This window comes from Equus przewalskii, chromosome 27 (genome assembly GCF_037783145.1).
Source record: "Equus przewalskii isolate Varuska chromosome 27, EquPr2, whole genome shotgun sequence".
NCBI classification, from domain to species: Eukaryota; Metazoa; Chordata; class Mammalia; order Perissodactyla; family Equidae; genus Equus; species Equus przewalskii.
The window spans coordinates 39,408,436-39,423,139 of NC_091857.1; the positions used below are offsets into that span (position 1 = coordinate 39,408,436).

The 14,704-nt window shown below is 56.1% G+C and overlaps 1 protein-coding gene across 1 annotated transcript; it reads right to left on the minus strand.

Moving 5' to 3' along the window:
* Nucleotides 1–405: 405 nt before the first annotated feature.
* DNMT3L (DNA methyltransferase 3 like) lies at nt 406–14,422 on the minus strand. The gene is made up of 11 exons (XM_070597264.1): nt 14,317–14,422; nt 13,986–14,030; nt 13,250–13,329; nt 13,062–13,174; nt 12,080–12,251; nt 10,323–10,410; nt 9,014–9,102; nt 7,316–7,391; nt 6,499–6,638; nt 2,886–2,971; nt 406–879 (listed from the first exon to the last, which is right to left on the minus strand). Exons 1-11 carry the CDS (start codon nt 14,420–14,422, stop codon nt 714–716), a joined length of 1,161 nt encoding a protein of 386 aa, XP_070453365.1. The 3' UTR covers nt 406–713.
* Nucleotides 14,423–14,704: the final 282 nt, after the last annotated feature.

The following is a 14,704-nucleotide window of genomic DNA, read 5'->3' on the forward strand; positions in this document are numbered from 1 at the left end:
GGGTTTATCCTCCTAGGAGCCCGGGGGGAGCAGAATCCTGCTTTCTGCAAGCAGGTCCCTCTGGGTTAAGAAGGACAAAAAGCCTGCACGGTTCGCAAGTGGGTCTGGTCTTGGTCTCTGTGCCATCTATTCAGTCCATTCTCCCCGCTTTCCAAGTTCGACAGTCTACGCTTCGACAAGGTCTGGGATGTTTCGTGTGGTATAATCAGGGCGAGTGGTTTTGACGATCACAGCAAATGGCAGTCGTGTGACAGCATCAGCTGCGTGTCCAAAGGGAGCACATGTAACAAGCACTTATAAGAACGTGACCTGCTCGTTGTCCTCCCGGGCACCCCCATGTCCCAGAGAGGAAAATAAAGACTGTGTTATACATAACACCACCAAAAAATGACCAGTAACTCATCATCATAAATATATTTTTAACTTCTCAAGTGGCACACACAAACTTTTCAGCAGCACACTGTGCTGTGTAACATCTGGATCTCGTCTCTGGTTAGACGTGGGGTATGTCCCCCCGTCCCGCAAAGGGCGTGGTGGGTCAGGGCCCTGGTCTCCAGACCCAAAAGGAAGATGGGTCTGTGGCAACCATGGAAAATCCACAGTCAAGCAGATAAAATAATAATTTAAAGAGGAAAAAAGAAACAATATAAGGAAAGTTATCTTTGTTCTAGGAAAAGTCTTTTTTTTTTTTTTTTCAAGGTATAATGACTCATTTACAAAGAGGAAGTGAATTCTGTTGAAAAATACTTGAAATATTCTCTCAGGGGGAGAAAACAATTCTTCACCAGCTTGGCTGGCCCCCGGGCGGGGGGCTTTGCTCTCTGCCTGTCCTGAGCCCGCAGGAATGATTCCTCCTGGGAAAACAGGGCCGAGTGCCTGCTGTGGGGAGAGAAGGGGGCTCATTACTAACCGAGCACTCTTGGGCTCCCCAGGGTCCAGGGAGGACGGTGGGCGGGGAGGGGGCTCCCACGGGGAAGGCCAGCTCGTGCCAGTCTCGCTAGATTATCCCGAGGTCTCTGAGATAAGCACCCCCCATCCATCTCCCATTTGCCCATAGGTGGAATGACAAGCTTGTCCTGGGCAGCAGGGAACCAGATGGCCCCCATGCCTCCTGCCTCCTCCCTGGAGGAGCCAGTCCTGTGAGAGGCAGGCAGGGCAGTTGGGGGTAGAGAGGGTACCCCGGGACAGACCCTTGGCCCAGGTGGGTGGGTCCCACTTTCAGTGTGAAGAAACCATCACGGAGCAAACCCACGCAGAGGAAAGGGCGGGACTCTGCGGGCCAAGGCTGGCAAACCCCATTGCGCGTTGTTCTGAGGCATTCTGCTGTACCCAAGCCCCGACATGGCGCTAGGCCCGGCCCCAGGGTCCTGTGGCTGCCTGTGCGGAGGCCCTGCCTGTGGGACAGGTGGGTGGGGAGAACATGGCCCCAGCCTGCAATTTGATGTGACCCGTGGGGAGGAGGCTTCAAGGACGTGGCCCCCGGCACCTGCTTCTCCTGCTCCCTGGCACCTCCCTGGAGTCGGAGAACGTGTCTCAGCTTATAAATGAGGTGCCAGAACTGCAGGGCACCCCTCCAGGAACTCTCCCGGTGAGTTCCCGGGCAGCTCGACCTTCCGAGGCTGACCGTGCCGTCGGGCGGCTGCTGGCGATGAATGACCCCTACTTTCAGCGAGTGTAGGTCCCCCTCCACACTGCTGAGACAACAGGAGCCCAGCCGGAAGGGAAAACGCCCTTGAGAAAAAGCGGCTTCCAGCTTCGCTTCTGGGAAGGAGGCGCCTGCCTGCCCACCCGCTCCCCGTGCACCTTCCTCAAGAGGGTGAAGCGGGGAGGAGGGGAATGAGGGGGTGGGGGGGGGGAGGGGGGATGCACACAGAAGGCGGATGACTCTCAGGCTTCCGAAAAGGAAATGTTCTGGAAAGCTGCTGCAATTTAGCTCCACCTAAACCCAAACCCTGGCCTTGGCAGGTGCGGTGGGGGGCTCACGCCACGCTGCCAGCCAGGAGAAGGCTGGAGTTGGGAGGTGGATGGGAAGGACTTTCCAGAAACTCACTGTCAGGAGGGGGAGACATGACTTAGCTGTCCCAGAAGATGCCGTCAGCATCAGTTCAACACAAGGGCACATGCCAGAGGCTGTCGGGGGGCAGGGGCGGGAGGTGGCCATCTCCTCGAGGGCTCTGGGGGGACAGTGTTTGAATGAAGACAAGAGAGCGAGGGCAGCTGTCCCAGGAGCAGAAAGGCTGCCCGGAGGAGCGGGGTTGGCCGGACCAGGGGCTGTGGGGTGGAGGGGGGTGAGGCGGAGAGAATGTTCATGAGAATGAACAGTCACGAGGATGTTCCGGTGGCAGAGGAGGGGAATGCGTGAAGGCCCAAGGCATGGCGTGTTTGAGGGACCAAAAGTGCATCACGTGTGTGAGTAAGAGTGAGTGTTCATGGGCTTGTATGAGCATGTGAATGAGTGTGCCTGGGTGTGGGTGTGTGAAAGTGTGAGAGTGGGCGTGTGAGCAGATGTGTGACTGTCTGTTGTGTCTGGTGAGGCAGGTGCCCTGGGAGGGCCAGGGATGGGTAGCAGGGCCAGGGCGCATGTGGTCACGCAGCACACGTCTAGGAGTTTGTCCTGAGATGAGAACCTCAGATGGCATTGGTGCCAAAAGCTGGGAGCAGGTCCCCAAAGTGGAAGGGGGCATTCCAGACCTTGAGCGTGTCCAGAATTTTCCAGGTGGCCTGAAGGCCCACCGGACACAGCCCCCGACCTGGGCACAGAGGCTGCTCTAGGCGTGGCTGTCTAGAAAACTCCCCCTTCTCTCTGGCTTCTGTTTCTTTGGCAAACCTGACGCTGGGCCAGGGTCCCTCCAAACTCCCAAAGGACTAGAACACACAGGAAATACCTTTTCACGGCCGGGATGTTGCTCCACACGTGCACGGCGTTCCGGACAGCTCTGCCACAGACGTCCTGGATGGTCACCGGGTCAGTCTGAGACACGGAAATATCGGCTGTGGATTAGGTCGCCTGCACAATGACGTCTGCCCCCCACCGTGCCCGCAGGCCTCAGCCACTGTGGGAACCACATCTGGCCTCAGAATACGGTCAACAGCCTTTCAGACTGACAATGTCTCCCAGTTGGCATTGCTTACAAGTCACATCGTTTTTCTTATAAATCACCTTAGGAGGAAAAAAATCCAAGATATTACTTTTAGACTTGTAACTGGTAGATTTTGCGTTCCCAAAGGTCACGTGGCCCAGGGAGTCCCCAGCCACTCCAGCACAGAGGCGGAGTCCACAAGGATGAAGAAGGTCTTGGTCATTGAGCCAAGACGAGTCTTGTCAGGGAGGTAAGAGGCTTTGCTGGCAGAAGAGGAGTTTTCTAAAGTGCCAGTTTCACGGTGCCCATCAGGAGCCAAGCAGGCTGCCTGGAATCCTGGGGTCACAGTCTCCCTAGAAGGCTCTGGAAGGATGTGGGAGGAGCAGGAGGAAGGCGAGATGGACTCTCCCACATAGGGAGGGGAAGCTACAGGAGGGAGAGAGGCATGGAGGAGAAACTGAGGCAAGAGGCCACTTGGTCCCTGATACCCAACACAAGGTGGCCTTGACTCCACCTTCCTGGACTCGGGTGGCCAGCAGAATGGCCATGTGGACCATTCCCGAGCCCCACCTCCCTGGACACATAGCCTCCTCCTGTGTCCGGGCACCTCGCTGCAGGGAGAGGCTCACACCGGCTGTACTGTCAGCCGCCAGAGCCTGGAGAGACAGTACCTATATGTGGCAGGTCTCAATTCTTCCCTGCCAGCAGCAGGAGCAAGGTTCCACAGCAAGACAGGAGCAGTCACAGAAAATATGAGAAGTTCCCTTTTTTGCCTACTTCTGATTTGGGGTAAAGTTTGATCTATGAAACGTGTGCACAAAATGATCAGAAGTCAGCATTTCTGTTGTCCTCCGAGTGTGTGGATGACTGATGCCTACGTTTGCAAATCGAGCTTTTTGGTTGGACCCACAATAACTTATTCATAAATTTTTTTTTTTATAAATAGCGCAGCTTACAAACCTGGTCCTGGCTGCTATGTGACGACATGCTGGTATTTTTAAAATTCCAGATTTCTAAGAAGGAGAAATAACCCCAGACACGGAAGAAAGAAGAACCATGAGGCCACTTTGCTCAACTCTGTGAAAGTGATTTCCATAGCTATAAGTAAATGGATGACATGCTAGGAAAACATAACTTACCAAGTTAATCTCAGAAAAGATAGAAGGTCTTAAGACAGCCGTTTCCACAGAAGAGCTACTCCTCTTTTAAAACAACAGCAACAACCACCAATCCAGACAGTTTAACAGGAGAATTCTGTCAATTTTTCAATTATTTTTGTGAAGCCAGTTTAACACGGATATCTGAGCCCAACAAAGATCGCACAAAACAAAGAAACTACAGACCAGCCTCTCTCGTGCTTGTCAAAGCAAAAATCCTAGATGAAATGCTGTTCACCAGAATTCAGCAATACGTTAAAAGAGCCATTCACCACGACTAAGGGGTTTTTTCCAGGAATGCAAGGATGGTTCATTAATAGGAAATCTATTAGTGTATTATATCCTATTAATAGACCTAAAGAGGAAAATGATCTAATTATCTAAACAGACATCAGAAGCAACATTTGACAAAATCCAACAGTTATTCTTGATGAAATTGCTCAAAAAAGAAAAAAAAAGGAAATTGAGGGAAACTTCTGGAAACTTCCTTAACATAGTGAAATATATCAACCTCAACCTCCATGCCAGCCTCAGGGTCATAGGGAAATTCTGGAAACATTCCCATGAAGGTCAGAACAACACAGGCATGCCTTTCGCTACCAGGATTCAACATTGTCCAAGACGTTGCAGCACCATGAGGAACATGGTAAGGATGTCCCAGGTGTAAAATCAGAATGAAAGGACTGTCAGTATTTGCAGACGATCTGCTCAAACACACAGCAAGTCTAATTCAATCAAAAGAAAACTAGCATAGGGGCTGGCCCCGTGGCCGAGTGGTTAAGTTCGCGCGCTCCGCTGCAGGCGGCCCAGTGTTTCGTTGGTTCGAATCCTGGGCGAGGACATGGCACTGCTCATCAGACCATGCTGAGGCAGCGTCCCACATGCCACAACTAGAAGAACCCACAACGAAGAATACACAACTATGTACCGGGGGGCGTTGGGGAGAAAAAGGAAAAAAATAAAATCTTTAAAAAAAAAAAAAAAAAACCTAGCATAATCCAGAAAGTAGTCCCGTGAGACAGCAGGAGCAAAACCAATGTGTAGAAATCAAGAGTTTCGTGTACACAAATCAAAACCAGTTAGATGATAAAATGGAAGATCCCAATTGCCATCCGAGGGAAAACAAAGGTGGGACTTGGGAATGACCCTAACATGAATCGTACAAGAGAGCTCGGGACCCTCTGCTGCTGAGGCAGGAAAGGGCTCCTCGTCCATCCCCTGCTGGCAGGACTGTGGACCAGCCTGGGCCCTGCCCAGGGCAGGTGGGCAACACCTGGGCAAGTGACCCGTCATTTACCCTTTGATCTGGCAGTCTCACCACTGGAACCGATCCCACAGGTGGTCCCACACACGCTCCCTCATCGTAGTGTTGTTTGTAAGAGCAAAAGATCAGAAACAACCCTGGCATCCATCCCCAGGGAACAGGTCAAAGACGTTATTTTATGTCTGTACCAATGAAAACTGCACAAAATGAAAGAAACAAATTAAGAATGAGGAAGGTACTTTTGCAAAGGAAGGAGATTGTTAAGTGACAAAGAGGCAGCAGCAGGCGGCAGCGTAGGTAGATTTGCTCATATTTGTGTAAAGGAACCTGGGGGTAACGGAGACACTGAAGACTAGGGCGTGGGGACAGGTGGGGTCAGGCCGGCGAGGGGACTTTCTGCTGTAAGTTTCTAAACTTCGAAACGTGGGGGAGATGTCTCGAGAGGAGGGCACACCAGGCCCAGCCAGGGCTGTCCTGTGTGTGTGAGGGGAGCGGGGCGGGACCCGGGCCTGGTCAGCCTGGACGGACCCATTGCTGAGTCCAGAAGTGGCTGCTCAAATGATCAGGATTCAGACACACGGAGAGCGTGGTGTGAGCGTGTGAATGTGTGAGTGTGTGTGTGTGATTCTGTGTATGTGTGTGGTGTGTTAGTGACTCGTGTGTGATGTATGTACACGTGTGCATACGTGTTTGTGAGTGTGTGACTGTGTATTGTAGTGTGAGTGTGCACACCTGTGCATGTGTGCCTGCGAGTAGATGGGGGGGCGGGGCGGGGTAGGGAGAGAGGAGGCGGTATCCTGAAGATGTGAGAGGCACGGAAGGGACGGCCTCCAGGCCGCTAGGCAGGCCACAGTCTCTGCCTTACAGCCCTGTGAGCTCTGAAAGCCCAGGCCTCAGCGGCGGGATCCAAGCTGTGCCACCCCTGAAGACGCCCAAGCATCCCTCGGGGAGGCCCCGGCCTGGCCAGCACCCCCGGAACGGCAGCCCCTGCACGCACCTCCAGGAAGCGAGTGGCTACAGCCCGGTCATCCTCGGTCAGCACCAGGTTGTCCACAAACATCCAGAAGAAGGCCTGCGGGCTGCCCGGCCTGGGCCTCGCGTACTGAAGCACACGGTGGAACTGGAACAGGTACCACCCTGGGGAGGGCATCTGGGTGGGTCTGGGCTCTGCCAGGCACACGGACACGGGGCCCGAGGGCAGGGCTGAGGGGCACTGGTGGAGGCAGGGGGACCACGGAAGGCTTGGCTCCGGAGTGGCTGGCCCGGACCCCAGGCATCCGCCTGCTCCCCAGGGTGCTTCTGCTCCTGCCAACAGCAAATGGGTCTCAAGGGCACAGGGCTGACGTCACCCCAAGCACAGACCCCAGCCTCACCCAGTGCGCCCTGGTGTCAAGAAGGGACAGAAGCAATTAAAACAATGCAAGTTCGAGAGAAGCCAGCTGGCAAAGAGCACATGCCACTTTCTTCCGTAAATAATTCCATTCCAAGGAAACAGACGTGCTCCGGAGACACCAAGCACATGTCAGAGGCTGCCGGGGGCGCGTGGGGAGGATCAGAGGGCGCGAGGCAGCCTCCGGGGAGGGTGGAAACACTCACTTTCTCCATTGCTTCCCGGGGGATATGCATGTCCCAACCCACCAAGTACACACGCTGAATGTGGACAATTTATGTGAGTCAGCTGTACATCAATGAAGCTATTTTTAAAAATGCAGATAATTTGCTCTTTCTGCCCTCCCTGAGGAGGGCTAGGGTGGCAATGAAGAGGGTGGGAGGGACACAAGGGCCAGGGGTTTGAGCAGACCGAGGTCTCTTACCGGGAGGATGGTCACAGGCGTGGCCGAGGGGCGGCGTGGAGCCGTACACGAGGTCGAACGGGCCCCATTCTTCCACCTGCAGGGCCAGGGGCACCGGAGGCTCATGAGGGCTGGGCGGTCACAAACGGGCCAAAGGCACCTCGTGCGTCTGACCGCAAGATTCACGACAAAGCTGACCCGCTCTGCCCCGCAGAGTCCCGGGCGCAGGGGAGGCAGTGAAGCCCAATGGATTGGACCTGACACTGTGGTTTCTTGGTCACCACCAGCCCCGGGGACGCACAGAGCCTGGCTCTGGTCATCTGAGGAGCAGCCGGCCCTCACAGAGCACTGGGGATCAGAGGATTCCTCTGCGCCAGGTGGTGCCCTTAGAGGAGGGTTGACACACCGGCCCCAGAGGGTCCTCACGGATTTTGTGTGTTGCTGGAAAATAAAAGAAGTGCCCTGACATGACCGTGGCAGCTGGAAGTTAACAGCTTGGCCACATTCTTCCCCATCGAGCCCCAATGGCACCCACACAGCAGCTCCATCAGACGGTCACCCCTGGACGTCCAGGGAGATCCCCTCTGCGTCCGATATGTTCCTGCAGCCCAGCCACATGTGTGGGACTCATGTCACCATCGTGTGCCTCGAACATCCCACCCTGTGAGGGAGGACTCCCGCCCCGAGGGCCTGGGGCGGGCGTGCGGGCTCCAGCAATGCTCCATTGTGGGGCGTCTGAAGGGGTCGGGGGTGAGACATGGCGTCTCGGGGGAGGCCCATGGTGATGAAGTTCAAGGGGTGTGGGGTTCGAGGCCGTGTGAGGGGCACCCTCCCCCACAAGGAGACCTATCCTGGGCCTCAGGGTAGGGGAACCCCCCCGGATGGAGCTGGATGACCACCAGAGAGGAGGGGTAGTTCCTCAGACATGGGCTCCCTGGCCAGACCGGGAGCAGAGCTGTGAGGCCCTGGCCAGTAGGAGGGGTTGGGGGTGACAGAGCGGACCCCCATGTTGGCCTTTTCCTTGTTGCTGCCCCTTCAACGGCCAGCCCTCCAAGCCCCCCAGCCCTCTGCCCGTCGTTGTCGGGCCCCCAGGACGATGGGCTTGAATCCTTTCTCTGCTAGTGCGAGAGGCTGTGTGCCAGTGCTGGCGGGAGAGACCAGGGTACCCTGCCCGGCGGCCCCCAGGAGAAGGCTTCCCGGCCCTCTTCCATGGCCAAGCTGGTGCTGGTGAGTCATTTTTAGGCACTTCCTCCAAGGTCACTGTCCAGGGCAGCAGGAAGCAGCCTCCGAGGGAGCCAGAACATTCTGTCGCAGTGTCCAGAGGATGTTTCATCAGCGGATGTTTAGTTCAAGACTCAGCGCTTTTCCTTGAGAGGACTGTGGGGGCTGACCCCTTCCTGGGCAGCACCATCCACACGTGGTGGGACTGCCCCTTGGACTTCAACATGTCGGCCAGGGGATTTGGCCTCTCACTCTGCTCTGGGCTGTGGGCAGCATGGGGGCCATGAAAATGCCCCTGTCACCTCTCCCACTGCGGGGTGACTACCAGCAACTGTGCCAGCAGGTGCTAATTGCCACGAGACCCCCACATCGGCCCTGGCTTGGGACAGAGCTGTGTGGCGTCAGCTGCCCCTCCTCAGCCTCCTCCCACAGCCCACGGCGTCCCCTGATGGGTCTCTGCTCTTACCGCGGCGTCTGGAGCACACGAGCTGTACTTACGTCCCTCCTCACCGTATTGGTGACATCGTCCAAATGTTTCAGTCGGCCCGGGTCAGAGCCGTTTTCCAGAAAGCCCAAAGTCGTCAGCTCTGGATGGGCAGAAGCAAGGACACAGAAGGGCTAGCGTTGACTTTGACCCCATACGGAATCACAAGGCCAACGACTGATCATAAAGCTCTCCCGTCTCCCAAGAGCAAACTTTATCTTCCTAACGACACGCCCGGACCAACGATGAGGACGTGTGTTGCATCATAAGCAAACTGCACTGAGAAGCGATTTTACAAAGTCAAGACACTGGTTGCAAAACCAGGCCTTCCTGGGCTGCGGCAGCGTGCTCCGGTTGAGGAAATCTGCCTGGTGGTGGAGTTCACGCTGATGTCACCCGGCCAGGCTGTGTGACACGGGTGTGGGCTGCAGAAGCCCTGCACTGGCCTCAGAGACTCTGCAGCCTGGGGACAGGAAGAGGAGCCCAGAGAGGACCTTACAAGGCGGAGGACGGGATGCACCTTCTGGGCAGGCAGGTGAAGGCTGGGCGGCCGCAGGCAGTGACTCCTGGGTCCCTTCAGCACCCCCGGCAGCAACTTGGCAAGCCCCACACACTCTGTGGGTGTCTCAGGCCCCACGTCTGTGACATGGGCTCCTGTGAGGCCACTGCGACACCACAGCGAGCATGCTGCACAGTGCCGGAAGCGGGGTGGATCCCCAGAGTCCATTTGGCCAGAGACTAAGGAGCGTTCTCATGGATTCTTCTTGCGGCTGCTGGGCCCAGAAGAATCCACAGGATTTCCAAAGGCGCCCACAGCTGGGAGTGAGCGCAGGGTCCAGAAGGGGCGGGACACTCAGGCAAGGCTGGAATGCAGCGCTTGGCCGGCCTGGGTGAGCCAAGATTTGGGAGGAGAAGGAGGGCTCAGGGCCACCCTGCAAGGCAGTCAGGCATGTGGAGGTATCTGAACTGGACTTTGGCTTTTGGTGGCCGTGCACAAGGCCTGGTCTGGTCTGCCGTCCTAGGCAGAGACCTGGCCTGGTGGCCTCATCAACCACATTTCACACCCGCCATCCTGCTTCCTTCTCACATTTTCCCCCAAGGCCCCTCTTCTGCAGGAGGGCGGCCCAGCGCAACTGCACCCACCCCCTGCCTCCCGAAAGTGACAGGCATGTCGTTCTCGGCCCTCAGCCCCAGACGCTCAGCGAGCGAGATAGTGAGGACATTCTGCCCCACTGCCCACACACACACATCGGATCCTCTGTGGGTCTGGCTCTGGGCAGGCTCACCCTCCAGTGTGAGTCCTCTGGACATCACTGCACTCACCTTTCTTGATGTCACCAAAAAGGGACAGCACCCGCACTGGCTCTCTCTTCCACACAGGCACAGTTTTATACATCTCAAGGGGACTCTCCTATTAAAGAAAAAAAAGGATATTCTGACAACTACGTGGTTACAGAGCCCGTCAGTCACAGGGAACCTTCCTTCTGGCCCAGCGGAGGCGTTTCTCCTGGATGAACCAGGACACACCTGAGACACACCTGCCAGGATCGGCTGCCCCACCCTGACCACGCTACCCCTCCCCTCGGGGCCCCACGAAGACTCCGTCCGCCCCCCAGGCTGAGGTCTCCCACCTGACCACCCCCCTCCCCCCAACGCAGCAGAGGAGAGGCAGGTGCGGGACTGAAGGGAGATCTGGATCCCAGAGGAGACACTTGCTTTGTATTTCTTGGCTAGAGTCTCAATCTGGGGGACCCGGAATACGCACAGCAGTGGGATTCACCCTGTTCCTCTCCTTCCCCACCGGGGGCTCCGAAGGTGGGCCCCATGCTTCCGGCCCCCCCAAAAGCTGCCAGCGTGAGGGCTTTCCCAGGCTGAGGACTGAGACCTGCTGGGCCAAGAGCCAGCTAGTACGCCAGCACCCCAAGTTCAGCCACCAAGGAGGCACGCTGAGGACAAAGGTCGTGGGGAGGCCGGTGGATAATACCTGTCTCGTCTTCTAGGACAGAGGCTCAGTTGATTCATTTGTCAAACAAGCACCCCCAGAGCCTCCTCTCCCCCCAGGAGGTTGCACTTCGGGGGTCTCTGGCCACTGGCAAGCAGGGCGTGGGGTCTCCGACTGCAGGGGTCCAGGCCTGAGCAGGGGTCTGCCTGCACGGGGGCTCTAGCAGATGCGACAGCACCCAGCATAGGCAGTGAGTGAGCGAGCCGTGAGCCTGGGGCAGGCAGGCAGTCCTGGGCTGCCTGGAGGAGGTGAGTGGGAGAGGAGGGCGGGGCCGGTCCCAGCACGGGCGCAGCTCTGACAGACACTGGGATGTGTGTCCTTGTTCTCTATCTGCTGTGCTCCAGCACTGGGCTGGCATTAAGGACATTTCTGAGTCTCAACTCTGTTTTCTTTCTGAGTGAAAATCCTCCTGCAACTTGCCAGCATGGCGTCTTTCTACACTGAGACAGAAAGGCTTCTGCCACTCAATGTGTCTGAAAGAAGGCTCTAGAAGGTGTTCACAGGCCTCGTTTTCCAAAGAACACCATAAAGCCTCATCCTTTGTCACGGAGGTCTGTGTTTCAGGCTGCCCTTATCCAGGATGAGCTCATCTTGAGATCCTGAGATCGGCAAAGATCCGATTTCCAAAAGATGTCACGGTCCCAGGTAGCAGGGGTTAGGACTTGGCCGTGTCCTTCGGGGGACACAGTTCAACCCACTTCGATGAGGCCACAGCTCCTGCCTAGCCCGTGGCTCCTGGACCCTCGAGAGGTCCCGTGTCTGTGCCCCGGCCCAGTGTCTGCTCCCATTTGCTGGACTTAGAAGCCCACCTCGGCTGAGCCCCTCTCCCACCCACCACAGATGCCTCATTCCCAGGCTTGGAAGAAACAAAACCGCCATGCTAAAGGGATTCTTAAAAAATAGACTGCCTCGTGGAGCCTGCTATCAAAGAGGAAAACGAGAAAAGCCCGTTCGCTTAAAAGCCTCTGACTTCACCACCTACCAGAGCAGATGGGCACTTTGCAACTAGTAACCAGAGAAAACCAACCAAGTGAGGGCCGCTGCGCATCCTTCTGCCCCAAGCTGAGCAGCTTCTTACCGCCTCCTGGTCGTAGAAGGCCTTCAGCCAGCCCCGCCACTTCCTCCTCCTCTGCAGCAGCCCACTGCGTGGGAAAGGCAGGCACAGGAAGCACACCCAGTTACTCATGGCTTGAACTTTCTCTGAGGTCCTGGGGCTGACCAAGGTGTCAACACACTCGAAACAGTAGCAGCTAGAGTCAAACAGAAAACCACAGGGACTGACATGACATTCCCTCAGGCGTCAGGTGAAATCTTAGTTGGTATGTCGGTCTGCGGGCAGAGGAGAGCCTGGTCCTTGCTTTGGAGCCATCGATCGAAGCACGTTCCGGCTCAAGGCAAAGACAAGGGTGGCCCTGTGGTCTCTGCAGCCCATGCAAGGCGAGGCTGTGGCCCCGGGGAATGGGGACCGGTCCCTCTTAGGCACCTAGAGCCACAGGAACAGAGTGGTCTGCAGAAAACAGCAGGGGATTTAAGGACAATGACAGATTTCAAAGCAGCCCCCAAATGTCGGAGCCTGCAGAAACCCGTCAGTTCTCCCAGCAAACCAAGTGAAGGAGCTCCAGCTGACAGAGGGGGGAGAATTGGGGTGGGAGGAGGAGCTGTAAATAGAAGGACAGTCCAGAAGGGCAGAGGGAGGGGACTACAGATGGAGCTCACGTTGGCATGTAACAGGGAACCAACACGCCCCTGCCTGTCCCCTGCTGTGACCAGCAGGGCACCCAGGGATGTGGGGTTTCCGTCCCTGCCCTACGTAACCATAGAGGGAACAGCCATGTCTTGGTGATAATAATAATGAAAGAAAAATTGGAAATGCAAGTCTTTTGTCACCAAATGGAGAATTTGAGTTGGAAACGGAAAGCTTTGGAGAAATTTATCTTTTTGTGGGGAAATCCCTCCACACTCAGGATGCGTGGCTGAGAATCATGGGAGTTTCCTAGGCTCGTGGGCAGTGACTCCTCAGACTCTCACCCCCGACCCCCACCCCGGGCCCCTCGCCTCACCGGGTGCAGTCTGGGTTTTCGCAGATGAGCAGCGTCTCTCCGGAGCAGCAGATGGAGCAGTAGGACTGGTTCCCGTCGTCGTCATACAAGAAGAGGCAGCTGAGGAACTTGTCCTTGGGGAGGGCAGAGGCGGGCTGGCACCTCCTCTGCTCCAGCCTCGGGGAGCCACCCCGCACCTCCCTGCTTACCTTGCAGGCAGCGCACATCCCTCCCTCAAACAGAGGGTGCTGTGTGTGCACCTGGAAACTTCCACAGCAGATGCACATGTCTAAGGGGACATCCAAGGTGCAATGTGTGTCAGGATGCCATCAAACAGAGTGACAGACTTAGGAATAAATTTAACAAAAGTAGCGCAAGACCCGTACATGGAAAACTGCAAAACATCGTTGAAAGAAATTAAAGACGATCTAAACAAATGGAAAGGTATCCCATGTTCATGGATCAGGACATCGAATGGTGTTGAAATGGCGCACCTGCCAGAGTGGTCTACAGATCCCTTTCAAAATGCAAGCCGGCTTTTGTTTGCAGAAATTGACAAACTGATCCTAAAATGCATATGGAAACGCAAGGGATCCCCAAGAGGCAAATCCATCAAGAAAGAAAGTGGACTCGTAGGTTGCCTAGTGTTGAAGGGGATGGGGAGTGACGGTAATGGGTATGGGATTTCTTTCTGGAGTGATGGAAGTGTCCTAAAATCAGGCTGTGGTGTTGGGTGCACTCTGTGAATACACTGAAGACACGGAAATGGACACTTTAGATGGAGCCTCAGGAGCCTTGGGGCTGGGGGACAGAGACGAGCAGGGCCTCCAGCCCCATCCACTGCCTTCTGCGGGGATGGACGACAGTGTGAGGCTGCAGCAAGCCTTTCCCGAGCTGGCTGACCTTCCGCTTCACCTAAGCAGAGGCCAGTATGCAAGCACTCACCTTCTATGTCTCGCTGGTTAACCTTGACTTCATACGCAATAAGATCTGGAAAAGAAAATAAGTGGCTTCCTCTGCCTACCTCTAATTTAAACATGGCCAGGAAGTGAGCACCCTAGGTTGACCTTCTGAAGTCACGGGAGCTAGAGCACCCCTGCCACCCCTTCCCTTCCACCTTTGCTGACATGTTAAATATGGAGCTTGAGGGGAAGCCTCAGGGTGGGGCCCTCCCACCCCTGCCGGAGCATCGGAATGAAGTCTGGAACCCTAGACACTGCCCAGGCCTGGAGTTGACATCCTAAGTGATGGGGCCAATACTTGAAGGAGCCCCCACCTCGGGAGGGCCCCGGTGAAGGCGGGGACGACAGCTCGCTGGAGTCCACCAGGATGATGTCCATGCTGGGCTCTTCCTCCAGGTCCAGAACTGGGGCAGCCGCCATGGGACGCCCCACTAGGAGACAGGACACACATGAGCAGGCAGGAAATCACTGGTCAGCCTGTGCCCAGGATCCCCTGGTCCCCAGCATGAGGGACGAGCAGACCACCCACCTCCCACGGTGACACTCACCCCTCCCAACCCAGATTGAGGGGCAGGAAGATGGGTGGTGAGTGCCAACCTTGAGATGGGGCTTGGTGTGTCCCCTGAGACCTGTCCCTCCTTGCTCAGGGCCCCTGCCACCTTGTTGGCTCAGGTGGGCTACTCCCCACAAATGGGAGGGCAG

Excerpts from the sequence above, each read along its gene's own strand:
- DNMT3L (XM_070597264.1), bottom strand. The coding sequence starts at position 14,422 with ATGGCGGCTGCCCCAGTTCTGGACCTGGAGGAAGAGCCCAGCATGGAC. Across the intron at positions 13,175-13,249 it reads GGATGTGCGCTGCCTGCAAG|GACAAGTTCCTCAGCTGCCT; the intron begins GTAAGCAGGGAG and ends GCCCTCCCCAAG. Across the intron at positions 6,639-7,315 it reads CGCCTGTGACCATCCTCCCG|GGTGGTACCTGTTCCAGTTC; the intron begins GTAAGAGACCTC and ends TGCCCTCCCCAG.